Source organism: Asparagus officinalis, chromosome 7, assembly GCF_001876935.1.
Source record: "Asparagus officinalis chromosome 7, Aspof.V1, whole genome shotgun sequence".
Classification (NCBI taxonomy): Eukaryota; Viridiplantae; Streptophyta; class Magnoliopsida; order Asparagales; family Asparagaceae; genus Asparagus; species Asparagus officinalis.
Window position 1 is genome coordinate 116,292,624 of NC_033800.1, and position 27,251 is coordinate 116,319,874.

General features: G+C 36.0%; 3 protein-coding genes across 5 annotated transcripts; 1 reads left to right on the forward strand and 2 right to left on the reverse strand.

Moving 5' to 3' along the window:
• On the forward strand, window positions 2,730-13,479 carry LOC109848377 (VIN3-like protein 2). Of its 2 annotated transcripts, XM_020417843.1 has the most exons (5): window positions 2,730-2,959; window positions 4,129-4,798; window positions 7,998-8,293; window positions 8,540-8,987; window positions 13,250-13,479. In XM_020417843.1, exons 1-5 carry the CDS (start codon window positions 2,941-2,943, stop codon window positions 13,320-13,322), a joined length of 1,506 nt encoding a protein of 501 aa, XP_020273432.1. In that variant the 5' UTR covers window positions 2,730-2,940; the 3' UTR covers window positions 13,323-13,479. The 2 variants fall into 2 exon arrangements, with proteins under 2 accessions (XP_020273432.1, XP_020273431.1); XM_020417842.1 differs by lacking the exon at window positions 13,250-13,479 and having other exon boundaries at window positions 8,540-9,080.
• Window positions 15,292-20,450, reverse strand: LOC109849945. Of its 2 annotated transcripts, none has more exons than XM_020419844.1 (3): window positions 20,297-20,450; window positions 16,578-17,564; window positions 15,292-15,526 (listed from the first exon to the last, which is right to left on the reverse strand). In XM_020419844.1, the coding sequence occupies exons 2-3, from the start codon at window positions 17,513-17,515 to the stop codon at window positions 15,493-15,495; spliced, it is 972 nt and encodes a 323-aa protein (XP_020275433.1). In that variant the 5' UTR covers window positions 17,516-17,564; window positions 20,297-20,450; the 3' UTR covers window positions 15,292-15,492. The 2 variants fall into 2 exon arrangements, with proteins under 2 accessions (XP_020275433.1, XP_020275432.1); XM_020419843.1 differs by having other exon boundaries at window positions 16,578-17,584.
• LOC109850749 lies at window positions 22,541-27,245 on the reverse strand. The gene is made up of 4 exons (XM_020420816.1): window positions 26,950-27,245; window positions 26,150-26,247; window positions 22,863-22,927; window positions 22,541-22,769 (listed from the first exon to the last, which is right to left on the reverse strand). Exons 1-3 carry the CDS (start codon window positions 27,116-27,118, stop codon window positions 22,874-22,876), a joined length of 321 nt encoding a protein of 106 aa, XP_020276405.1. The 5' UTR covers window positions 27,119-27,245; the 3' UTR covers window positions 22,541-22,769; window positions 22,863-22,873.

The following is a 27,251-nucleotide window of genomic DNA, read 5'->3' on the forward strand; positions in this document are numbered from 1 at the left end:
GTGATCTAAGCTACACAAAGGACAATTAAATCTCCAATGCTAAGGGCCTATTTGGCAATATGTTAAAACCAGGCTAGGACTGAACCTAACCCAGTTTTAGATGCTTTTTTATTTGGCAAAAACTTGGGTCAATGATGTCCAAGTTTACCTAGGCTAAAAAGAGCTCCTTAAACCGGTTTTAGTTTGGACCACGAGAAGTGTGGTCCAAACTAAAAACAGTTTAGTGGGCATTTTTGACTTATAAAAACTAGGCTAGCTGGGCACCGTCTTTTGCCGAATAAAAAAAAAGTATCTAAAAACAAGCGAGCTTCGATTCTGGTTTAGTTTTAAAGATTTGACAAACACATCCTATCCTAAATGTTGTAGACAGTACGCTGGGGATTTTAATTTCCAAGCTATGTTCCTACCCCTTACTGCTATATGACTTAAAATATTATGCTTGTACTTATGTGAGCAGCTTTTCCCCATCCATATTATGATATGACTAGGGTTATGCTTTTACCAGTTGCCACCACTGGGGGTGATTTCGTCGTTGAGGCCGTTGGACCTGCCACAGCACCTTAAAGGGGAAAAAAAGTTCTGCATCTACCAAACATTGCCGCACTACTACTTGCTACCACACGTCGACCTTCTCCTTTTCTCTCTCTCTGACTTGACTCTGATAGGTTGCCTCTTGTTTTATCTAGGGTTTTTTAGATACTAGCCTTTCAAATATTTATATTTTGATTGATACCCGTCCCCCAAATTGTATCCACATGCTTACATTGGTCCCGTGTGAGTTTTGCCGTGCAAAATTATCGATCGTTGTTAGGTTTAGACTAACCACGGATGGTTAATTACCAAAATACCCATTCTGTTTACCAAAATACCCCTTACTACCCGTAGACCGTTAGGGGGGGTTAGTCACCTAGAACTTTTTAAGTAGAACTGGGATAATTGGTAAAGTGGGATAATTTTTTAACACTGGGATAATTTAGTAGAACAATGATGGGTAATTTTTAAAGTGGGATAATTTGGTAGGATAATTTGGTGGGATAATGATGGATAATATTATAAAGTTGCATAATTTGGTAGGATAATTTGGTGGGGGTAATGGTGGGTATAAATTACTATTGTTAATAATTGTATATTAAAAATAATATAATATTGATAAGCAAATTCTAGTGATAACTATAAAATATAATGCAATAAAGCATCACTATTCATCTTAAATAATAAAATAATTTACAAATAAATATAAAATATAATGCAATAAAGCATCACTATTCATCTTAAATAATAAAATAATTTACAAATAAATAAAAATCTAAATCCCTAGAGTGATTCGACTTCCATCATCTCACATGGCTTCTATCATCCCACATGACATCTGCCATAGAATTTCTCCAAACTCCTACAACTGTTAGTTGAGTCTGTAACTCATCTTCTTTATCAGAGTCATCGTCTACATCAACAACATTTCATGGAGCTTCTAGTGGAGGATTATAAATGTCGAAGTTCAAATCTCATAACATCATAAAGAAAGAAAAATAAGCATTTTTCAGCCATTAACCCTTTGGACCAATCTCATCATGAACGCTGAAACCAAATCAGCAAATAAATGAAATGTACATAGGAATCATCCATGGCCGCTAAACAGATGATCGACAGATGAACTATAAATATCCCAATCAATTTACTGAGCCGATTTAATAATAATAGATATCACCATTAACCATTCAACATCTAATGATCAATATGATCGCAAAGTTGCTTTCTAACTTATAAAAAAAACATAAATAGCCCGCATATCTTTAGCACTAACCCACCAACACTATATTCTTAACCTAAACCACTGTTGTGGAGAGAAAACTTAGATCAAACAAATAATAATAAAGTAATTTAACGTCAAAAAGCTATCAATAAAGTAATACATCTTGAAGATCTAATCATCAAAAAAATAAAGTAAAGACAGAAAAATGATCGGATGATTGACTTCATGGCAGAGAAATTTTCTAGGCGGAGAAACTAACCAAGAGGGAGGGAGGCGGCGTTTCACTTTTTTTTCCCAATTGTATTCTTTCCAATATGTGGGATAATTTGAGAGAGGAGAACTTATGGTTATATATATAGGTAGTATAATTTGTGGGATAATTATGACCAATTATCCCAATTCTAATTCTAGTAGAATTCTACTTGACTAACGCACCAAAAAAATAATACAGTTCTAGTTCTACAAAAGTTCTACTTGACTAACACTATAAAAAAATATCACATTTCCTAGTTCTATGTGACTAACACCTTAAAAATTTATCCCACAAATTATCCCAGTTCCAGTTTTAAGTTCTAGATGACTAACCCCCCCTTAGAGAAGAAGAGAGGTGGAACATGTTCGGACTTGTGCGCTTGAGTATTAGGACCGAGGGCATGGCTGTCAATTAAAGAAAAAAATAACAAAATATTTTCCCGGTGACTATAACCCTAATTAATCAAAATGACTAACATCAACATAGTAATGCAAATTTAAGGGGCTATCATCAAAATATAAATATGTGGGGGGACTAGCACCAAAATAATGATGATTTAAGGGACTAATATCTTAAAAAAAAGCCCTTTATCTATCTATTAATTAACGTTGTGAAACCTCCGCAAGTTGCAAGGCTCTATTTACCATATTAACCTCTCTTTCTTCTCTCAATTAGGGGGGGACCCTCATGAAAGGAAAAGCCAAAAAGTCGAGGTCGTCTCTAGGATTCCTCTCTCTCTCTCTCTCTCTCTCTTCTCTATCTTTATTTATGCGACTAATAATTAATTACAATATAATTAAAAAAGTTTAGAACTAAATATATAATGGTGGGGTTCTCTCTCCTCTCTCTCTCTCTCTCTCTCTCATGTGCGTTTCTTCTTGCAGGGCAGCTGAAGAGGCGGTAATGTGACCGCGTCGGTGCCCAGATCTCCCTCATGGATCCTCCTTACTCCGGTAAGAGCCTCTCCTTGTTCTCGATCTGCTTGATTGGATTGAATTTAGGGGTAGGAATCGACCTGGGCTCGTTAAATTTTTGATTTTTAACGGGTTCATGTGGTTTCTTCTTGATGGGTATTTGTTGCTTGTTCAATTGGGTATAATTTGGGGGTTCCCCTCCTTAGTTTTTACTATTATGCCCTATCCACTCCCTACTTTTCATACATTTCCTCTGTAATATCAAATTATAACACACAACACTCCCACACAGTTTCGGAGTTTTGGTGCCGTGGAAGAGAGCTTTTAGTATGGTACTAAGCAACTATTGTCCAAATCACACGGGTCACACATTTAACGAAGCGCATTAATAAAGTAAAAAGAGAAAAAAAAAGATGCTCTCAGTCTGCATGTTAGAATATAAAATTATAATTCAAATCACACGGCTCACACATTTAACATTTAACGAAGCGTATTAATAAAATAAAAGGAGAAAAAAAAAGATGCTCTAATTTTACGTGCTAGAATATAAAATTATAACTCTCAGTTCTAGCCAAAGCTTTGTGCCGTTAGGTTAGGGGCACAAGCATTTTTAGCTCTACTTTAGTTATGTGGTCTAAGAAATTATAAAGAAATTGATGCAACTTTGGTTTATAGGGAAGTCAACACTTTAGGTGGAAGGTTAATGCTTTCTTTGGGTTTCATCATTGCGTAAATGTCAGGAAAGTCTGTCTATTTATTATTTATTATTGTTACTTTAAAGTGAAATGTGCTTTTAACTGTTCATATGGATTCTTTCACCGTGTTGTAATTAGCGTGTAGTGCTTGGGTTGCTTTCGTGATGGCAGAATATCTTCAGCGTGTTAATTTTATTTCTTTTTATGCCTAGTGGGTCCCTTATAAAGGCGCATCACTATTGTTTAGTAGTTAATATGTTCTAATTTTCTTTGAGATGCATATAACAATGCCGAAAGCAAGTATCTCAGAAGAGTATATTTCATCATGTGATTTATTTCAAGAATCATATTTGTTCCCATATAACTAAAGCTAGATTCTGGAATTGTTTAACATTTTACCTCAAAATACTTTTTCCGTTCTGCAGTGAGATGCCTTATATTTGGCATTTTGCTCTTTAACTATATATTTTTAAACTTTTCCTCCTCAAGTTTGACATGTTTGTCTTGCTGTAGGATTTGTTAATGACCCATCTAAATGCTGTGACTTGACCATCAACGAGAAAAGGGAACTTGTTCACAAATTGTCTAAATGGCCCGAAAAAGCTCCGGAAAAGCTACTGACATGGAGTCGCCGAGACCTTATAGAGATCCTTTGTGCAGAGATGGGAAAGGAGAGGAAGTACTCTGGGGTAGCAAAGCAAAAGTTAATAGAACATCTCTTTAAGGTTTTATCTGATAAAAAATCTGGGAAGCTTACTGCAGTTATTGAAGGAAATCCACAACTGCCTTCATCCAACAATCATACCCCTTCCAAAAGACAGAGAAAGACCGATCACCCATCTCGATTATTGATTGAGACAAGTTTAGATGATGGCGGTGAAGCTCATAGAACCATCCGAATCTGTGAAAATTTAGTTTGCAAAGCTACATTACGCATGGAAAGGGCCTTTTGCGAACGTTGTACGTGTGGTATCTGTTATAAGTATGATGAGAATAAGGACCCTAGCCTTTGGTTGGTTTGCAATTCGGATTTTCCATATAAAGGTGATTCTTGTGGCATATCGTATCATGTCGAGTGTGTTCTGAATCATGAAAGAGGTGGGATTATGAAGAGCAAACAATGTGTACGACTTGACGGAGGATTTTATTGCATTCATTGTCAAAAAGTGAATGATCTTCTTGCGTAAGTAACTTGTTCCTTTGCCCATTAGTTTGCTTTATCACGTGTCCTATGACTTAGTTTTTAATCTTGTATATAAGATATAAGATGCTATCATTTTTTCTTTCTTTCTTACATTTTTCGGAGAAACCGTAACATCTTGTCATACATAGCCTAATCTCTAGAAAGGAGTCAACAGATGATCCCATGAATAATATTTTAAAATTCATGAAGACGTCATCTGCCACCTAGCTTGAGGTCCGAGCAAAAGCTATTCTCTCCCTATAGCTGATATCATGGGAGTTGTTTCCCTTCAATTCTCTGGCAATTCTGATCTTTATTATATGTTATCATTTGCTCTCGATGATGAACAAAAAAAGCGGTTTTTATCTTTTGGTTTCCCCCCTCATATAATTGTTATTTACTAGGATGTTAGTATCAGATGTTTTTGATGGGCATACTATAAACAAAGTCAAAGGAATTTACTAGTTTCGTCATAGAAGTATGCTTTAATGACTGCTCATCACATGCATGAGAACGTAGAAGGCCAACATTGGGATGTTTATAACATGTTTCTTTTAATGACTGCTCATCACATGCATGAGAACGTAGAAGGCCAACATTGGGATGTTTATAACATGTTTCTTTTACCATACCAAGTTGATGCCAAATCACATATAGTTTTCGTGTATTTAGTTCATAGTCAGGTAACTGTATGTTTTAAAGGGCTCATGCTAGCAAGATCCTTGATGTATATTGGACAACGCAAAAAGTCATAATTTGTCGGTTACATGTTTTTTGATTGTCTATAGACGAGTCTCACTATCATTTTCATTTCCTTCTCTGGAAAAAGAAGGGTTGACTATGGAGTACAATCTAAACTCTGTCCGGTCAAACTAAAGGGTGACCAAATTTTAGGATGACAGTCTGGTGCAGTTGATTTGAAATTCTTAGTAAGTACTACAACATCGGTTCTGTCATTTAAGCTCATGCAACTAGGTTTGATATGTCGAATTCCAAAATTTTCCTAGATTAGGTGAGAGTTGAGGAGTAGGATATCAATTTTTTTGTAGATAGTGGCATTAATCTCTAAGCAAAGTAGGGGCTAAAACCCTAGTTAAAAAAACACTTTGATTGTCCACATTGTACCGCTTAAAATCTTAGATAAAAAAGCTATATATGTGCATGCAGCACACACAATATATGCACATATATGTGCACAAATACGTATACGTATGAATTATTGCATAAAGATATCCGTAATGGTTATTGTTCTAATCACTTGAAAGTGTTCACATCATAGTTTTAATGTTTTTAATATTTTGTTACATTTTCAACAATTCCATTTTATATTTATTTATATATCCTGCATACGATTTAGGCAATAACTGTTTATATATGAAGATTTGATACTACCTACTCCATCCAGCCACTAAAAGTATATGGCATATATAGTTTAGTGATTTCCTTTCCTAGAAACACCTGTAGCTCAACTGGAAGAAGAAAAAAGATTTCCTTTCCTAAAACATATGAACTAACTCATTCTTTCCTCTCTATCCTTGCTTCCCTTAACTTTTGACAACAAAGGACCTAAACAAAAGAGAATATAACTTTTACCTAAACAAAAGAGAATATAACTTTTCTCCATATTTCTTATGTTTCTATTAAATAATTACCATTTTGGTATTCACTTATAGACTATATAGATTGTGTGCAAAGATTTGTTGTTCATCTTAGATGTATATTTATGGACATCTTAGATGTATACTCAAATGATCAGCAAGGGCATCATAATCCAAAAGTTATTAGTAATTTTATTTTGTATTTGTAAAACAAATAGTGTGTTAGTTTTATGTTTTCCTGTCTTCAGATTTTGCTGTCAAATTCTTTACGAATTTGTTTCCTGATGCATGAAACTTTCGCAGCAAGTTAGGCCCTGGCAGATTTCTGTAACCTCTGTGCTTATAAAATCGAACCTTACACTTATTGAGACAAAAAGTTAATGTCTTATCAAATTAGTAGCTTAAAAATATAGTGTATGTTCTTAGCTGATACACTACAACACATATTCAATAGGTTGGCTCTGATTTCCTTCTTTTGTGTGCCTGGAACTTAGGGTGGAAATGAACCTAATAATTAACAAATAGTTCGTCAATCATTCATCTAACTATTTGTTTATATTAAATTCTGCAGTTCGTTTAATGGAAAAAATAATTTTTACTATTCAGCTCATAAATGAATAGAATTTAGCTAATGTATATTCAATTCATTTGAATATCAAGTAATAATTTAGAGTTTCATCCCTTATAGTTTGTATTATAACATGCATAGTGTTATGTTTTTGACCCATTTGCATTTTGTAATTTAAGTTCTATACTAATTTTGACAAACTTAAAGAACCCTATGCCAGTTTTAAGAACAAATATGTAACCAAACAGAAGTATCTTTTTAATTACATAGTTTACTGTTCATAAACTATAAACTATTAATCAAAGAAGTATACCATAATATTCGATAAATATTTGCGAATATCCGAAAGGTATTTAAAGAAATTTAGAGAATAATAACCAAATTCGAATATTCTAAATGAATACAAATATGAACACCATGGTATTTGATTTGATTTGGTTCGTTTCCAGCCCTACATGTAACTTTTTTGAACCCAGCTAGATTGGTCGTATTAGTTGCATTACATCAATATTCCATGTCCATAACGACGCAGATGAGCTTATTCTACAAAAAGATATAGACCATAGAGTGTGTTTAGAAACGATTTTTCTTAATTAAGCTCTAATCAGAAACAAGATTATAGCATCTAGTCAAGGAAAATTTTCAACTGAGATAGAAGATCATCAACAATTTACCACTATGCAAATTAATTTCAATTATTTATATTTCGAGTTAGTACCATAAGGACTTGGATACAAGATATGGATAAAGTAGGCTCACGCATGAGAAATTTGATTTCAAGTTAATATGATTTTTTTGTGGCAATTTAGCATTTGTTTAACATGCTTTTTCTTTTGTAGGCAGCTTCAGCAATTTCAAATGCTCTGCTAATTCACAATTTTACTTGCCATTCATTGTTGCCCGCTATTTATCAATTTAAATATTTCAAATAATTACCATTCAATTGTTAGGTACATACTTGCATTGATGGGCCATAGAGATAGTTAATAAAAGGCTATTCCTTTGTGATTCTATTAAAGCAATCATTGTGCAGGTGCTGGAGGAAGCAACTCATGTATGCAAAAGATGCAAGGAGAGTTGATACATTATGCCAGCGGATCTCTTTAAGCCATAGATTTCTCTACTCTACTGAGAAGTACCAAAAGTTGCATGAGATAGTAGATAAAGCTATGAGGAAACTGGATTCTGAAACTGGTCCTCTTAGCGACTTCTCAAGTATGGCTCGTGGGATTGTTAGTAGACTTTCTGTTGGTGCTGAAGTCCAGAGGCTCTGTGCTCAGGCGATAGAGTTGCTAGATTCCATGTTTTCAAGTGGTATACAGCACAAGAGTAAGTTTTCGTGCTAACATAATCTTTTACTTCTACCAATTTATTGTGTTTGCATGATTTTGGTGAGAAAGCATTCAGTGGCCCAGGTCGATGACAGCCAAAGGGATGTTAATCAGCATGCAAGTCTCCAAGTCTAGTGATCCCGTGTTTATTAGTGCAGTTTTAGATTGGTCCAATGTTAAGACTTTATGAAATGATATGCATGATTCCTGTCTTACTCATTCACCTTTCCTCTACTCTATGCAGAACCCCCTGCATTACCCCCAAACCTCATCAGAATCGAATCCAACAACACTCCTGAACACATCGAGAAGGAAGAAACAGCAACAAATTCGGGTTCGGGATTAGATGAGGATCCAAACCCGGTAACCCATGAGATAAACGAGGCCACACTACCGGTTACTCCTTCAAGGTTGGAACCCGACAAGCCTAATCCGGGCTCCAACTCCCACGATAATGGCATATCTAAGCCAGGTGACAAAGATGGTTCTTCATTGAAGGAAGAAGATTATGAGTATTGTGTTAAGGTTGTTCGATGGCTGGAGTGCAAAGGGCACATTGAGACTATATTTAGGGTGAAGTTTCTTACTTGGTTCAGTTTGAGAGCTAGCCCACAAGAGAAAAAGATCATTAGCGTTTATTTGGATACTCTAATAGAGGATCCAGAGAGTCTTGCAGGGCAATTAGTAGACACATTTTCAGAAGCAGTTTATAGCAAAAGGCAGCCACCAGTGACTACAGGGTTCTGTGTGAAACTTTGGCACTGAGGAGGTATTCATTTGTATGCATTGAACTTTAATGACTGCTCATCACATGCATGAGAACGTAGAAGGCCAACATTGGGATGTTTATAACATGTTTCTGTAGGTGTATAAAAATGTCTATAGGTGTCCGCACATAGCTCGAGACAAAGAGAAGACGATGAACGTCATTATCCAAGTCGAAGAGGATTATCCGAGTCAAAGAGGATCATCTGACATCGACAAGCGCATGAAGTGAATCTGCGAACCGTTGATGACGTGGCGACGAACCACCGGAACGGCCAACGTCAAGTGGCCCGCGTGCTCACCGGCCACCGCCAAGTGGCCCGCACTCTCATCGGCAATTCTGATCTTTATTATATATTATCATTTGCTCTCGATGATGAATAGAGCCACCGCCAAGTGGCCCGCACTCTCATCGGCAATTCTGATCTTTATTATATATTATCATTTGCTCTCGTTGTTATTTACTAGGATGTTAGTATCAGATGTTTTTGATGGGCATACTATAAACAAAGTCAAAGGAATTTACTAGTTTCGTCATAGAAGTATGCTTTAATGACTGCTCATCACATGCATGAGAACGTAGAAGGCCAACATTGGGATGTTTATAACATGTTTCTTTTACCATACCAAGTTGATGCCAAATCACATATAGTTTTCGTGTATTTAGTTCATAGTCAGGTAACTGTATGTTTTAAAGGGCTCATGCTAGCAAGATCCTTGATGTATATTGGACAACGCAAAAAGTCATAATTTGTCGGTTACATGTTTTTTGATTGTCTATAGACGAGTCTCACTATCATTTTCATTTCCTTCTCTGGAAAAAGAAGGGTTGACTATGGAGTACAATCTAAACTCTGTCCGGTCAAACTAAAGGGTGACCAAATTTTAGGATGACAGTCTGGTGCAGTTGATTTGAAATTCTTAGTAAGTACTACAACATCGGTTCTGTCATTTAAGCTCATGCAACTAGGTTTGATATGTCGAATTCCAAAATTTTCCTAGATTAGGTGAGAGTTGAGGAGTAGGATATCAATTTTTTTGTAGATAGTGGCATTAATCTCTAAGCAAAGTAGGGGCTAAAACCCTAGTTAAAAAAACACTTTGATTGTCCACATTGTACCGCTTAAAATCTTAGATAAAAAAGCTATATATGTGCATGCAGCACACACAATATATGCACATATATGTGCACAAATACGTATACGTATGAATTATTGCATAAAGATATCCGTAATGGTTATTGTTCTAATCACTTGAAAGTGTTCACATCATAGTTTTAATGTTTTTAATATTTTGTTACATTTTCAACAATTCCATTTTATATTTATTTATATATCCTGCATACGATTTAGGCAATAACTGTTTATATATGAAGATTTGATACTACCTACTCCATCCAGCCACTAAAAGTATATGGCATATATAGTTTAGTGATTTCCTTTCCTAGAAACACCTGTAGCTCAACTGGAAGAAGAAAAAAGATTTCCTTTCCTAAAACATATGAACTAACTCATTCTTTCCTCTCTATCCTTGCTTCCCTTAACTTTTGACAACAAAGGACCTAAACAAAAGAGAATATAACTTTTACCTAAACAAAAGAGAATATAACTTTTCTCCATATTTCTTATGTTTCTATTAAATAATTACCATTTTGGTATTCACTTATAGACTATATAGATTGTGTGCAAAGATTTGTTGTTCATCTTAGATGTATATTTATGGACATCTTAGATGTATACTCAAATGATCAGCAAGGGCATCATAATCCAAAAGTTATTAGTAATTTTATTTTGTATTTGTAAAACAAATAGTGTGTTAGTTTTATGTTTTCCTGTCTTCAGATTTTGCTGTCAAATTCTTTACGAATTTGTTTCCTGATGCATGAAACTTTCGCAGCAAGTTAGGCCCTGGCAGATTTCTGTAACCTCTGTGCTTATAAAATCGAACCTTACACTTATTGAGACAAAAAGTTAATGTCTTATCAAATTAGTAGCTTAAAAATATAGTGTATGTTCTTAGCTGATACACTACAACACATATTCAATAGGTTGGCTCTGATTTCCTTCTTTTGTGTGCCTGGAACTTAGGGTGGAAATGAACCTAATAATTAACAAATAGTTCGTCAATCATTCATCTAACTATTTGTTTATATTAAATTCTGCAGTTCGTTTAATGGAAAAAATAATTTTTACTATTCAGCTCATAAATGAATAGAATTTAGCTAATGTATATTCAATTCATTTGAATATCAAGTAATAATTTAGAGTTTCATCCCTTATAGTTTGTATTATAACATGCATAGTGTTATGTTTTTGACCCATTTGCATTTTGTAATTTAAGTTCTATACTAATTTTGACAAACTTAAAGAACCCTATGCCAGTTTTAAGAACAAATATGTAACCAAACAGAAGTATCTTTTTAATTACATAGTTTACTGTTCATAAACTATAAACTATTAATCAAAGAAGTATACCATAATATTCGATAAATATTTGCGAATATCCGAAAGGTATTTAAAGAAATTTAGAGAATAATAACCAAATTCGAATATTCTAAATGAATACAAATATGAACACCATGGTATTTGATTTGATTTGGTTCGTTTCCAGCCCTACATGTAACTTTTTTGAACCCAGCTAGATTGGTCGTATTAGTTGCATTACATCAATATTCCATGTCCATAACGACGCAGATGAGCTTATTCTACAAAAAGATATAGACCATAGAGTGTGTTTAGAAACGATTTTTCTTAATTAAGCTCTAATCAGAAACAAGATTATAGCATCTAGTCAAGGAAAATTTTCAACTGAGATAGAAGATCATCAACAATTTACCACTATGCAAATTAATTTCAATTATTTATATTTCGAGTTAGTACCATAAGGACTTGGATACAAGATATGGATAAAGTAGGCTCACGCATGAGAAATTTGATTTCAAGTTAATATGATTTTTTTGTGGCAATTTAGCATTTGTTTAACATGCTTTTTCTTTTGTAGGCAGCTTCAGCAATTTCAAATGCTCTGCTAATTCACAATTTTACTTGCCATTCATTGTTGCCCGCTATTTATCAATTTAAATATTTCAAATAATTACCATTCAATTGTTAGGTACATACTTGCATTGATGGGCCATAGAGATAGTTAATAAAAGGCTATTCCTTTGTGATTCTATTAAAGCAATCATTGTGCAGGTGCTGGAGGAAGCAACTCATGTATGCAAAAGATGCAAGGAGAGTTGATACATTATGCCAGCGGATCTCTTTAAGCCATAGATTTCTCTACTCTACTGAGAAGTACCAAAAGTTGCATGAGATAGTAGATAAAGCTATGAGGAAACTGGATTCTGAAACTGGTCCTCTTAGCGACTTCTCAAGTATGGCTCGTGGGATTGTTAGTAGACTTTCTGTTGGTGCTGAAGTCCAGAGGCTCTGTGCTCAGGCGATAGAGTTGCTAGATTCCATGTTTTCAAGTGGTATACAGCACAAGAGTAAGTTTTCGTGCTAACATAATCTTTTACTTCTACCAATTTATTGTGTTTGCATGATTTTGGTGAGAAAGCATTCAGTGGCCCAGGTCGATGACAGCCAAAGGGATGTTAATCAGCATGCAAGTCTCCAAGTCTAGTGATCCCGTGTTTATTAGTGCAGTTTTAGATTGGTCCAATGTTAAGACTTTATGAAATGATATGCATGATTCCTGTCTTACTCATTCACCTTTCCTCTACTCTATGCAGAACCCCCTGCATTACCCCCAAACCTCATCAGAATCGAATCCAACAACACTCCTGAACACATCGAGAAGGAAGAAACAGCAACAAATTCGGGTTCGGGATTAGATGAGGATCCAAACCCGGTAACCCATGAGATAAACGAGGCCACACTACCGGTTACTCCTTCAAGGTTGGAACCCGACAAGCCTAATCCGGGCTCCAACTCCCACGATAATGGCATATCTAAGCCAGGTGACTCCCCCCCGTCCTCGCCCATTTCGTGGCCGCCGCGAGAGAGGAGATCCCCGCCGCGACCCCTCTGACCAGCTCTGAGCGAGATCGGTCCCGTCCTCGCCCATTTCGTCGCCGCCGCGAGATCCGTTCGTCCTCGCCCCAAATCGAAGCCGCCGCGAGTCCCCTCTGAGCCGCCGCCTTTTGAGTGCCTCCAGCCCCCCTTTCTGTGTGCGCCACCATCACATTTTCAGAAGCAGTTTATAGCAAAAGGCAGCCACCAGTGACTACAGGGTTCTGTGTGAAACTTTGGCACTGAGGAGGTATTCATTTGTATGCATTGAATATTTCATTGGAATTTTTAACTTATGAATCAGAGATATCAAGCTAATTTATACAGTAGCTCAGAGGTGTTAGACATGTTTATCTCTGTATAACAAGAATCTCCATTTATAGAATTCAGAATTGTTTGCCTCCCTCTGTGTTCTGTGGCTGCATTTGTATAGCTTTTATCTGTCAAATGCTTTAGAATGTTTTGAAATGGGGTATCGGATCGAACGAGGCAGGAGCTAACATGGGCAAGCCCAAAAGTTCAGCTCATGTTACAACCCATGTCTAAGCCTGGGTGGATACTCTCTTGAAGCATAATCAGAATTATGTTGTTGTAGAATATGAAGTGCAAATGGTGGATACTTTCTGTATTTCTAAGGTGGTGGACTTTCTTGTATTCTTGGAGCGGCGAACTACTTTTTGAACCCGATTCGCAGTTAGCTTCTTTTCCTTATCAATTCTGTGTCGTCGAACATCATTTGTGCGAATGTTGGAGACGACTAGACACATTTTTTGGATGCTGCTTCACCCTCTCGGTTTGCACGCGCTTGAGAATGAAGCGCAATTTTACATCATGGCCAGTGTCAATAGATTGATGTCTGGAGTTTTCAGTGATTAAATGCAATCCTCTTTAAAATGAGGAACATGTGGCATAGTATGGTTATCGAAACTTGCTGGCTCACTTGGAGAGAACCCAACAAGTGTGTTTTCAACGCAGAGCAAGGCTGAGACAGGTATCAGTTGATGTTTTAGAAGTAGAACAGAAAGCTTCAAGCAAAATTTCTAGTCTATTATCATCTGTCCATCTCCATGTTTCTCTCTCTATAAATGTTATTTTCTTTTACTGTAAGTAAATCTCATGCTCAAGCATTTCGCACTTCGCACGCACGCAGGCAGGCAAGCACGCACACACAAAAAAAAGGAGGGAAAAGAAAAGGTTGTTCAGAGGAGTGGTGTCTGAAATTGTTTTCAAGGAAATGATGTTAAGTAGTAAATTGTGGAAAATGTTTTAGGAGTCATGATTGAAATATTAAGGATGTAAATGAAGTCGAATCTTGATAAATATGATACACCCTCATCAGGCCAAGGTGTATGTACGGCACCAAGTAACGTAGAGACAGTAAACACCTTATATCTGTATCTTTCCAGAGAGTGTTTCTTTTTTTTTGTGATTTCAGGTATGCCTTAGTAGAATCTATGAGAAATAAAAATAAAAATAAAAATTTTCCTCATTTTGCCCAAAAGAGGAGGGAGAAACAGACAAGTGAACTTCATGATCTGTTTTTGAAGGAAGCATTTAACGAGGTTTATGTTTTGCTTCAAGGTAGGACATAGATCAATAAGTATTCTCTCTTGCTAATAAAGGGTAGATGGCTTTGTTCGAAAGAGAGATCCTGGAGAGGGCAATGGAGATTGCCAACCCTCTCTCTGTAAAAAAAAAAGCACTTTAATTTACGAGTAAGGATAACTGTTAATATTCTCCTTAGATTGCTTCCACACTACAGGAGATAAAAGTGTAGCGCCCATCATCTGCAAATTTTATACTCAATCAATAGAGCTCACACTTTTTCCCCTCAAAGTATGTGAGTTGCTTAGGAGATTGTAATCTAATTAGGCTTATTCAATGGCCTATGCACTTTTATTATCCCAAATCTCCGACGTCTTCAATCCTCCATTCTTTAACATCATTCTTTTTCTAATACTAATATATACAAAGGAAATTCCTAGATAATTTGCGAGCTCGAAATGACCTGTTATATTGATGTTAAACAATGGCTCTATTAAATCAGAGGATCAGAAATATAACCATCAAACCTTATCTTCCTCTCCAATCAGTACTTTTGTCCCGAGGTATCAGGAGGAGGATGTTTTATACGTAGCGAAAACAACCTGCTCCTGCTTCCTCCAAATTTGGAAGTACAAACCTGAACAGTTCAAACTGAAAGAAACATGAAGAGCTATGTATATTTTTCTTTTTTTTACAGGAGAGAAGGTGACAGACGATATTTTGAATGCAATGCAAATATCAATATGCACAGAATGTGTATGCAAAAAGTTTATGGCAGCCATAAACGAAATCTCTTTGGAATAATCCATCTTTACAAAAAGAGGAAACCTCAACAAGACGGTAACAACACTTTGATGCCCATGCTCAGGGATCATGTATCATAGAAGCGAGATCTCCGCCTCCAACTGCAGGATGAAAGTGCTAAAGGTCAGTGTCATTATATAAGTATAAAGAAAATCTCATTTTTTTAATATAACATAATAATCATAAGATTCATAACCTAGTTTTCATCCTTAACGTTATCTTTCTCTTCTTTTTACAACTTTAAATAAAGAAATGAAACAACCAGCGGCAAGCTGATTTTTTGGAGAAATTCTAACTCGAAGTTAGGAAACGAAAGCTCCTTTTAGACAAAGGTGATGCAAGACAGAACCCTAGTCATATGTAGACAATTAAGAGAAGATCCAGTCGAGTTGACTACAAAATTTGGGAATATTACATAGTTTTGAAATTCTAAAGACTACTACCATCATAGACTAGATACTTGTAATTTTAAATTTGGTACTTATTGTAAAAATCCCTCTTGACTTTGGCCACTTATTAGGAGACCCTTACCATTACCTTTTTATTTTAAAAACCCCTACCCTCCAGTTTGTTGTTAATTCTCTTTTAAAACACATGTGCAAGTTACATGCCATATTTTGGTTTGTTTAGTACGCAAAACAATATCTTGTTGTTCGAGAGGAGGGCATGTGTTGTTTCAAGCTCAATGGTAAAATTGACATCACGGTGTTATGTGATAAGTTAATAACGTTGAGTTTCCTGATAAGTGATCAAACTTGGAGGGGATTTCCTTATAAGTATCTTTAATAGTTTGAAAACCATGATATCCATGCCAACAAGAACTGCACCTCCACCATTAGTTTTTATGGATCCTTCTCCACTAATAATTCCTACCGAGCTTTTGCCAAGTATTCTCAACATAATCACATTTCTTTGGCTTAGCCCATGTGTTGCACATTGTCAGCAAACTTTAGAAATACCATAAAATTTTAAAGATTAAAGCTAAAAACCTTTAATGAAACATTATATAGCAACTTTAATGGGATCCAAACACAGCCTAAGAAAATATATGAAGGTCCATTGAGATGAACAAAAGAGTCGGATGGTTCACAGGTATAAACAGACATAACTCTATAAATGCATAACAAAGACATAAAAGAAAGATAACCGAACCTGTGTTGACTAACAGTTCCCCTTGCCGTAGCACTACTGCCACCCCTGTCACCGCTGGTGCCTGCAAAGTCATCATCTGTTTCATCAAATCTATACTCCAAAATATCCACAGATGTTGGAGAATCACCATCTACGCTTGAACCACCAGAGCTCGACTGATGGCGCCCTCTCCTTGTGCTCCTACCTCTTGACCTTTGCCTGTTTCTTGAGCCCCTTAAGCTACCAAAAACCTTATATAAGATACAAGAGTTCCACCACCTGCCTTGACGCCGAGCAAAATCTTCATATTCATCAGCACCAGTCCCTTCACTGCCATATTCAATGACATAATCCCCCAAAACCACACCATGTGGCACTTCTGCATGAATAGTGCTCAAGACATCAACAATCTCTGAAGATTGTTGGAAATTCTCCCAATCTAGTTTTCTTGCTGGGTCTATTTCTGATGGATGAGAATGTGGATGTTTTAACTGAGCATGCTCTTTAAGTTCCTTGAAGTTTCCGATATATGAACAGCCTTGCTCTTCACAACACCGTTTTTTCATGTCCAAGTATGATCTGGCCTCAATGATGACTATCCAGCCAGTTACATCTCCTCTGCACAGTGGGCATGTTGGGTGGTTATCAGAGTTAGAAGGGATCACTTCAAAGGCTTCACCAAAAGACCAATCTGAATGAGATGGATCCTTTGGAGCTGTAGACATTTTGTAAGCACTTTTGAATCGGTTGAGACAATTTGAGTGGGTGTGACCAGTGTCACACATAAAGGGGCGGCAACCTTTGTGATAAGAGGAGCACTGAAGTAGGACACCATTGTGAGGGAAATCCAAGCAGATAGGGCAAGTAACGTCATCCCAGTTAGTATTCAGTTGTAAGGCCTCCTTGAACAAGGAAGGGATGGAAGAGATTGCCACATTAGATAAGGTGGTTATCGTCATGGCAAACGTTCTTTCTAGCTGAACAACAATTTGGCAGATGTTTTTCTACCTAGGTAGTAGGAGAAGCACCTGCTTTAAGTTTAACAAGACAAAGAACTATGATAACAGTTTTAGATGTACCAAGCTGTCAAGTCCGACAAAGTGGGTAAAGAATAAGAAATGCGTAAAAGATGCTAAATGGATACATATAAAACAATATACATCGTTCTCCTTTTGCCAAAATGCCTTAAAAGGCAGGTAGACTCTCCTTCGGACTGTACACTTAGCCAACTACCAATTGATCGTAGGTCTGACCTTAATCGCTTGAGAGGAATCTAAACAACATGGGGCAGATACCAAGCAAACGAAATTAAGACGACTCCAGGGAAAGATTTACAGTTTTCTACAGATGGCTGGCCAATACCAATTCTCCTAACTGGTGCTAAATCGCAGAATCCCAGATAAAACCAGGGCTCTCTATTGCTCAGCAACTTGGTTAACTTGAAGGAAACAACCTTATTAGTTGCCAACTTTAGCTAAAGTAACACAAGAAGCAAGATCCTAATATTAATTTACCATAAGAGTCCATATGAAGGAGGAAGCTAAATGTTTTTTAAAAAATTATTAAAAAAAACTGCAGCATTAATATGCAAGGGTGTGTTTGGCAACTTCACAAAACTAGTTTTAGTGGATACAATCTTAAGCCCAAAAGCTAGTTTTGGTTTGGCAATAATTGGGTCAAATTTGAACTAGTTTTCTTTAGTTCAAATTCTAACCTTTAGACTAGTTTTCTCTTGTAGTTGCCAAACAGAGCTCAAGGGTCTACATAAGACAAACATACAGATCAAAACAAATTTTTTTTCAGAAAAGGAACTCAAGATTCCTAGGTCTCTAAGAATTGAAGGGCAAAGGCCCCTTGACTTCACCCAGAATCTCCTTTCAGCTATGTTACCCGGGTACTTCTATATTGAAGCCGTACCCGTACCGGACACGTACCCGACACTTTCCCGTACTATATAAGGAAATTGGGTTTAAAGATAAATACAAAAAGAAAGTTGGGTTTAAATATACAACTTATAATACTTGGGTTTAAAGATAAAACTAGATAAACAAATGGACCTAAAAACAAAAAGCCCTAATTTAAAACACTTGTCAAAGACTTCCTGGACGTAGAGCTTACACTTAACATCCGTCTTTTGAAACTAATGAGATATGGGTCGGGTTCGTTTCAGTCCATACCCAAAAATGTGATCAGAATTTTAATTCTAATGACACATGAAGCGGGGGAAAATTATCTCATGTACATTATTAATTCAATATGTATATGTAGCCGTGTCCCCGTACCCTACATTTCACGATGTCTAGTAAAAAAATGAGTAATTTACAATTCACGATAATCAATATGATAAAAGAAACTCAAAAATGTAATCGGAATTTTAATTCTAATGACACATGAAGCAGGAAAAAATTATCTCATGTACATTATTAATTCAATATGTATATGTAGCCGTGTCCCCGTACCCTACATTTCACAGTTTTGTCGTGTCCCTTTCCCGTACCCACACCCGTACCAGTACCCGTGCCCGTTTCCATGCAACTTAGCCTTTCAGTTTAACTTGTGCTAGGATGGAACCAATAACATGTGATACAGGAGTTAGTTAAGGCGTGCTGAACATTCAAAGGATTGAAAATGATAGAAGGTAATTCAGATTAGAATATACGGAAAAAAAGAGCTACAAGACTAACAAACTTACGAAGAAAGAACAACAAAAAAAGTGAAAATAGTTAAGAACTGCCTATTTCACACAGCTACTTTAATTCATTATGAAGGCTCTGTTACAAGTCACAGTGGAAAACCCAGAATCTGGCCTAAATTTAAGGCCAACAATTGTAAGAATGAGCTTCATTTGCCTATTTTGCTTACTGCACCTTACTGATGTTTACCAGAAAAACGATCACCCAAACTTTTCGTTAGACTCTTTACAGGCCCACAAATTTTGAGAGCTTGATCCTTAGTAGTTGCACGTACTCCAAACTAGACAAATAAGAAGAAGAAATGGATCTTACTTATCAAAATAAGCATCAATTTTGCATGAGAACCTTATCTTTATCAAGTTGGATTACTTAGGGATATGAGAACTTATGGAAGATTGAGCAGGTCGACAATAGGTCAAAAAACTTGATCATTCTACTTGAGGGGACACAATGCGTCGCTCCATAGTCATATGCAAATTACATAAGAGTCGAGCGATCTAAAGAGTTAGGCTTGAAGTGTAGCGAACTGGGATCTCACTTATGATAGTCTCAACAATAGGGAAACAGGCCAACTCTAGCGTATCTTGGCATCGAAAACCATAATTTGCTATCGACACAAAATCTATCTGGCTTTCCATGCTTGTGGAATCATTGATTGGGCCTTCTCTTCGATAAGGTGAAGTCGTCGGACAGTATTCTAGAGCTATAAACACCAAAACTTCAATTGACCATCGCATAGCATCGCGTGATTCCATAGAACTACCATTTTAATCCTCTAATTAGTTTAATTCATCTGAAAGCACAAACATTACATAGATCTAAGGACTCTCAATTCTCAAGTTACATGATTTCCTAAAATGGAACCTATAAAGCCTGCAATTAGAATCCCAAGCACAGAACAACGCCAGTCCCCCTGATCAAAACCATGACAATTCGTCCAGTTGATAAAAATCACTGAGCGCTAACTCTAAGAGCCCTAAAATCACGGAATTTTTTTTTAAAAAAACCCTAGAAACCAAAGGAAATCAAAAGGAGGCAGGAGCGAACCTTGTCCCTTCCTCCGATTCGATTCGGCATCAGAGGATTCTGCTGGTCAAGGGCGAGCAAAGGAACAAAACCCTAGTTCGCATGAGAGAGAGAGAGAGAGAGTGGGGAAAAGTAAATGTAGAGAAAAAATGGGCGATCTCAGAGATTCGTAGAGTTTGACTCGCTCTGGTACGAACTGGGGAGAATTTTAATGTGATTTATTTATAGGAGTTAACTGTCACGTGAGACGCGCGTGGGGATTTTGACTTTGTCTTTGAACACGTGGGCGAGGGTGGGAACGGGTCGAATCTAAACGAACATCATGGGCTATTTCGGATCAGTTTTCATTATTCGAATTCGAACTCGGGTCGAATACCATATCTGAGTTCGTATTCGATTAGCTAGCAAGCATTGGTATTCGGTAAAATTCGTCGAATATTCGAGCAAAAGGCTTTGTTCCCTTGGATCGACGGAACAGTACATCACGGAACAAGAAGACGATACCTCACATGTCCCACTCAGGAGTCAGGATCCCCTGGATCCCCTGAGTCATTTTTCAACCTTAAGCGCGGCATCCAAGTGGAGTAGATCGTACGGGTGAGCTCTCCATCTCAGTTAATGATTTTGGATGCGCGGGTGCGTACATACACAGCTATTCTATCCAATAGAAGATGAGAAAATTAAATGACTGTAAACGTGGCAATGCTCGAAAGGTATGCGTATGTATTCATTGAACACATATATGGGCCTGGATTATTAACATTTATTTGTGGGCCACGTCTGTTAACCTATTTATATAAGGGCCTAGATTATTAATTTATTTATACAGACTTCGATTGTGTAGAAACAAGTTTGCAATGAATAATATTTGCAAATCAACAAATTTATAAGAATAAATTTTACAATATAAACTAATAGTTAATAAACAAAAAAATCGGATATACATTTAGTTAAATTCTATACGTTTATAAACCGGATACTAAAAAATATTAATTTACCACTTAATGAACCATCATATCGAATATGACCAAATATCTTGATGAATAAATGACGAACTATTTATTGATAATTTGGTAGATTTCCACCCCTACACATGGGCTCGCGTTTTGTTTCGGGGATAAAAATAATATTAGTATCATCATCATCCACTTAAAATGCGACGTATGCCAAAATTATAAGTTTTTTGCTTTGTTTTTTAATCCAGCAAATGCTCTTTAGTATGGTCAAGAGATTGACAACCTCCGATACTTTTTTACTGGGGTTTTCCCATTTATTTTTTAAAATAAATCCCAAAATGATGGATTTATTAAGAAACTGCTGAACTTCTTTGAGCCATACAACGTACATCTTCATTAATGCTCTCCATTAGGGCGTGTTTGTCAACTTCTCCCTGATTCGGTCAGCGAATTCGACGAGTTTGAATTGAACAAAGCAGGGAAGGTCCAAAGATAACCTAATTAATTAGGGGGTGTTAGTCAATTGGGATGTTTTCGTACAAAATGAGATAATTATTAAAGTAAAATAATTTTTCGCTAATAGGATATTTTAGTGAAATAAATAGGAATAATTTTATAAAGTAGGATATTTTGATAAAATAACGTGGAATAAATTTTTTATAATCATGAAATATATATTTATGTATTTTGAAGATATAAATACTATTTATGTATTTTAAACTTACTATTATTGATTGATAATTACTTACAAGAATGTTCTTTACTATTAAAGTATTTTAAACTTACTATTATTGATTGATAATTACTTACAAGAATGTTCTTTACTATTAAATAACTTTTGATTAGACTATAAAATATTAATAATTATTATTATAATGATGATGTAATGATGGAGATAACAATAATAGAAAAGAAGTAAAGGAAAATATATATATATAAAAAATAAAAAATAACAAAATAAATATGAGTTCTAGTTTTTTACCACCTAGTTCCAAGCTAAAAAAAATAAAAAATAACAAAATAAATATGAGTTCTAGTTTTTTACCACCTAGTTCCAAGCTAAAACTTAAAATAATTTGAGAGACTAAACTCTCATTTTTGTATAAAAAAATTAAAAAAAAATAGAATAATTTTGTATCATTATCACAATTATAGTTTTGTTAGAATTCTACTTGACTAACACCGTAAAATTTTGTTCTAGTTTTAGTTCTATGTGACTAACACCTTAAAATTTTATCACACGGATAATCCAATAAAATCGATGCATGGACATACAGAGCTCAGATACCGAGCCGAGCGAAAACTGAAATATCTTAAGCAAACCATAAAGAAAAGGAGGATTCCACCCTCGGTCAAAATAAAACTATGACCCATCAATAATTTCTCAAGCTAGTAATATTTTTTGAAAGCTAGCACTTCTGGCTCTCATACATTACAATAGCCTGCACATCTGATGCTGCTGCAAGTCCGGAGAAGTTCCAGATCAAGACCTTGACTCCACATTAAAATAAATATCATACATATACACTGACAAAATTCTGCAGAATTGAGAAATGAAAAAACTCGGTTAACATAAATATATAAAGTAAAAAAAAATCCCACTATTTTGGAAGTTTGGTTAGAGTACACACCCGCTAGCAGATTACACAGCTTGCTGTTTGCTAACAAGTTCTTGGGGCTTACTGACGTCCTTCAGCTGCAACAAAACAGCAGCAGGTTCAGAAATAGAAACAAATGCAAGATATATTGTGGGACTGTTTATACTAATAGTCTCAGTTTAATTGGGGAAGGAACAAGTTGTTCGAGCAAAGTCATTAAGAAGGATGTTATGCTCGTATGCCAAAATGAAAAATAAATAAAGAAAAACTCAAAAGCCGTAAATGAGGAACCATTTAAGCTATATTCAATAACGAAGCAGAGCACTTCTGCTGTTACTTCGTGCCAAAACATGGCAATGGGATAGAATAGAACTGCCACAGAGCTTTTCTTGTACCAGGATAATTTCACCTTTATTCGCGGAGACCAGCTAAATACTCAAGAGGGGGTCTAACCACAGGCGCACAGGGGGCTCACGCACGCGTGTCGCTAGCATTGGCTCAATACTCAAAACTCATCAAAAATTGAAATGACTCATTGTATAGCTTCTTTATACTTTTGTTGAATGGTAAGCGCGTGCAAAAAGTTAAGATGGCAAAGAACTGATAGCTGGGCCTTAGCCTCCAGTTATTCTAGTGTATCTAACTGTATATATGCTCGTTGAATACCAAATGGAAGAGGCAAGTAAAATGAGATACTCATACATCCTATTTTATGTGTGTGCATGTGATGCGTATGCATGCAATATGTCATGTGATTATGTGGGTCAGTGAAAAATAAGAGTTTTTTGGATGAAACAGACAAAAACTAAGGGCTTGTTCAGTAACTCAACCACTAACTTGGTTAAAGGCACTAACTAGGATAAGGGATTAAAATGTGGTCGGCAAACACTTGTACAAGATTGGCTAATTTTTTTCTAGTTTAAAAAAGAAGCCCTTATCTAGGTTACCTTTGGGCCGCCTCAATCTGGTTTCAATTCTAACCCGGTTAAGGCCTTAACCGGATTAGCACGTGAAGTTGCCGAACCCACCCAAAAGAATTGCTTCATAAGTACCACTATAATAAACTCTACAAGGTTTGTCAACATATTTCAAGTCTACACCCCAGGCTTGCTCATACATGAACATCCATACATAAACAATGACTTGCTTCTTTTTCAATTTGACCTTTAACATCTCCGAAATTTCCAACAGGCATATGCAGGTTTTTCATTTGCACAGAAAGAGGATTTAATAAATAATGTCTCGCTATTGGTATACCTTGAGAGTGCTCTTTCACGTACATTACAGACAACAAGCATATACACAGAAAATTTCCCAAAATCCCATGTAAATCCTATGAGAACATATCAACTAATATACATTCCTAATTCTTATGTGTGCTCCGTAGTTTATGCATGCAATAACCTAATGCAGTGGATAATAAGAATAATAGAAAAGATAAAAAGATTTACAAGGCTCTCAAACTCCATTACTAAACCAACCTGCTATAATCAGTACCTGTAAACTTCAAATTTGTTGCCATATACATGGTAACATACAGTGCAATATAAGAAGAACAAGGAGTACACATTCGGTCAATTCAAAAGCTACATTTTCTAGGACATAGAGGTTACATAGGTATTTGTCGGTTGGAAGGGAAATTGCAGCTTAGAACATAAAGAAACATGAGGAGAAAGATTGTTGAATTTAATTTTGAAGGCATCATATTTCCAAGGAAAAAAAAAGATTGTTTTGTACCTTTCAGGCCAAGTTGCCATCACATATCTCTTTAGGCAACAAGCGATATATTAACAACTTAGTTGTAGATAATTATTATTCACAGATGTAGACGATTGACATGATTTGTACCATTCATGCGAAGTTGGCATCACATATCTCTTTAAGCAACAAGCAATGAATTAACAACTTAGTTGTAGGGAATTATTATTCACAGATGTAGAAGATTGACACAATTTTAAACAGTATTCTAATTACTGATTACATGATAGGGCATATAGGTAAATATAGTGGGTACTTCAGATATAATAAGTAGAAGCCATTTACCATGTGATTTCAGACCCCCACCAAACCCGACACCCCCCATCCGCCGGCCCAAAAAACAAAAAAAAGAAACCCCAAAAATCTACATTTATACATTCAGTCAATTCAAAAGCTACATTTTCTAGGACATTGAGGTTACATAGGTATTTGTCTGTTGGAAGGAAAATTGCAGCTTGGAACATAAAGAAACCTAAGGAGAAAAGATTATTGAACTTAATTTTAAAGACATCAAATTTCCAGGAAAATAGATTTTTTGTACATTTCAGGTGCAGTTTCCATCATATATCTCTTTAAGCAACAATCAATGTATCAACAACTTAGTTGTAGAGAATTATTATTCATAGATGTAGAAGATTGACATGATTTGTATCTTTCGCGCGAAGTGGCATCGGCATCGCATCTCTCTCTAAGCAACAAGCAATGTATTAATAACTTAGTTGTAGGGAATATTATTCACAGATGTAGAAGATTGACATGATTTAAAACAGTATTCCAATTATTGATTGCATGATAGGGCATGTAGGTAAATATAGTGGGTACCTCAGATATTATAATGTGATTTCAGACCCTCACCAACCCCCACCCACCAACCCCCACCCCAAAAAATATTAAAAAATCACCACCCCACACCCCACCCAACCCCAAAAAAAAACCCAATAAAACTAATACTTTGGTTAGAACACAAACAAGCTATGATGTTGAAACTCGCTAGTAGAAAAGGCATCTACCAAACTGGGGGAGGAAAAATAAAATAAAACACTAAAAGAACGGATTAAACAATTGATTTGACTTCAACCAAACGGACCTGATGCAACGAAGTATCCAGCAAATACAAAATTATGATGGTAGATCAGATTAAATATGGAAACCTTCAATCACATGACTATTTATATCTTATTACACATACACTCACTTCCAATTTTGCATTTCCTTCCTAAGCATTTGGAATAATACAACCTCGGTCAGACAATTGAACATTCCATTATTATAACTCCATTTAATACACATGGTATAATCACTGGAAAATTAAGCTTTAGATTCTTGCTTCTTATGATACTTGACAGTTAAATACGAGAAATATAAGTGCCAAAAAGTTACTTTAAAACTAACACATTTTACAAGATTATTGCGCTTGGGGCAAACAGATGTAATATCAATTAAAGTTGGAGATATGATATCAAAACAAAAAGATCATGTGCTAACAAACCAACAATAACCAATGACATAAAGGGTAAAAACAATTACAAAGAAAATGAACTTGAGGCAGAAATATCACTTACAGCTCCACTGTTCTCGTAGTAATCATTCAGCGCCCACTGATACCTCGACTGATCTAACCCTAGCCAATCTGCAAGGTACTGGTCCAAGCTCGAATGTGCTGCTCAAAACACCAAATACACATTAAACAACAGCCAAACGTCACATATTGTGGCCAAATAGCTTAAATCAAAGATGTTAGCAATTTACAAAATTATCTTGCAGCCAAAATAATTAAAAATTAGGGACATTGACATATCTAACAAACTAGGACAAAAATAACTAGTTGTAATCGTGTGATGTATGGGAGTCAGTATTACAGTGTTGTTGCAATAATCTGTTAATACAATGATCCGTCAACCTATACAAAACGAACACCTATCAAGATAATTTTCTCATTAGAAATCAATAAATTAATGAAACCAAATATCTATATATAATTGTTCTGAAGATAACGCATTAGGCGTGGATAGTAAATAACTCACTTGGTTTTCCTTCCTTAAGGCTGCAGGCACTAGTGGTTGCAGCTACTTCAGTATAATAGTATACAGATAACATAACAGCATAGAAAAATAAGTAGCCACAACTATAATAACTACTAATTCTTAATTTCATAAAAATAATAGGTGGTCATGGGAAGCCCAAATTGTTATTTCAGAAGAAACAAATATCTTATAATTTTCTAATTCCTAAAAAATAAAAAAGATCCAACTTTTATACTAACTGAGGGGGAATAACGATTGCTAAACAATTAAATAAAATAAATATAATTTTCCGCATAATTGGAAATCTCAGACAACGCAGAAACGCATAAAAAATTTACCATCTTGGATTTTAGCAACAGCTTCCCAAAAGAACCCAAATCCTGATCCAGACCACTTCCCTCCTTTCTTCTCAAACTGCGGCGGAGGAACTTGAACCGGCGGCGGTGGCGCCACCGTCTGAGATTTCACCGGCAAAGAATCCCCATCCTTAGGGCTCAAATTCGACATCGTCTTCTCTCTAGAACCAAAGCTCAAAGATCTAAAAGATTCCGAAGGCAACGGCACCGCATTTCTAGGGCTAGGGCTCGGGCTAGGGCTCTGAGATCTAGAGCCCTCGGATGGCCTCGGAGTCGCCGGCGGC

Excerpts from the sequence above, each read along its gene's own strand:
- LOC109850749 (XM_020420816.1), bottom strand. The coding sequence starts at position 27,118 with ATGTCGAATTTGAGCCCTAAGGATGGGGATTCTTTGCCGGTGAAATCT. Across the intron at positions 26,248-26,949 it reads TGTTGCTAAAATCCAAGATG|CACATTCGAGCTTGGACCAG; the intron begins GTAAATTTTTTA and ends TGTTTTGAGCAG. Across the intron at positions 22,928-26,149 it reads ACTACGAGAACAGTGGAGCT|CTGAAGGACGTCAGTAAGCC; the intron begins GTAAGTGATATT and ends GTTTTGTTGCAG.
- LOC109849945 (XM_020419844.1), bottom strand. The coding sequence starts at position 17,515 with ATGACGATAACCACCTTATCTAATGTGGCAATCTCTTCCATCCCTTCC. Across the intron at positions 15,527-16,577 it reads GGAACTGTTAGTCAACACAG|TTGGAGGCGGAGATCTCGCT; the intron begins GTTCGGTTATCT and ends TTCATCCTGCAG.
- LOC109848377 (XM_020417843.1), top strand. Across the intron at positions 8,294-8,539 it reads AAGTGGTATACAGCACAAGA|AACCCCCTGCATTACCCCCA; the intron begins GTAAGTTTTCGT and ends TACTCTATGCAG. Across the intron at positions 8,988-13,249 it reads GCAGGGCAATTAGTAGACAC|ATTTTCAGAAGCAGTTTATA; the intron begins ATTTTCAGAAGC and ends CGCCACCATCAC.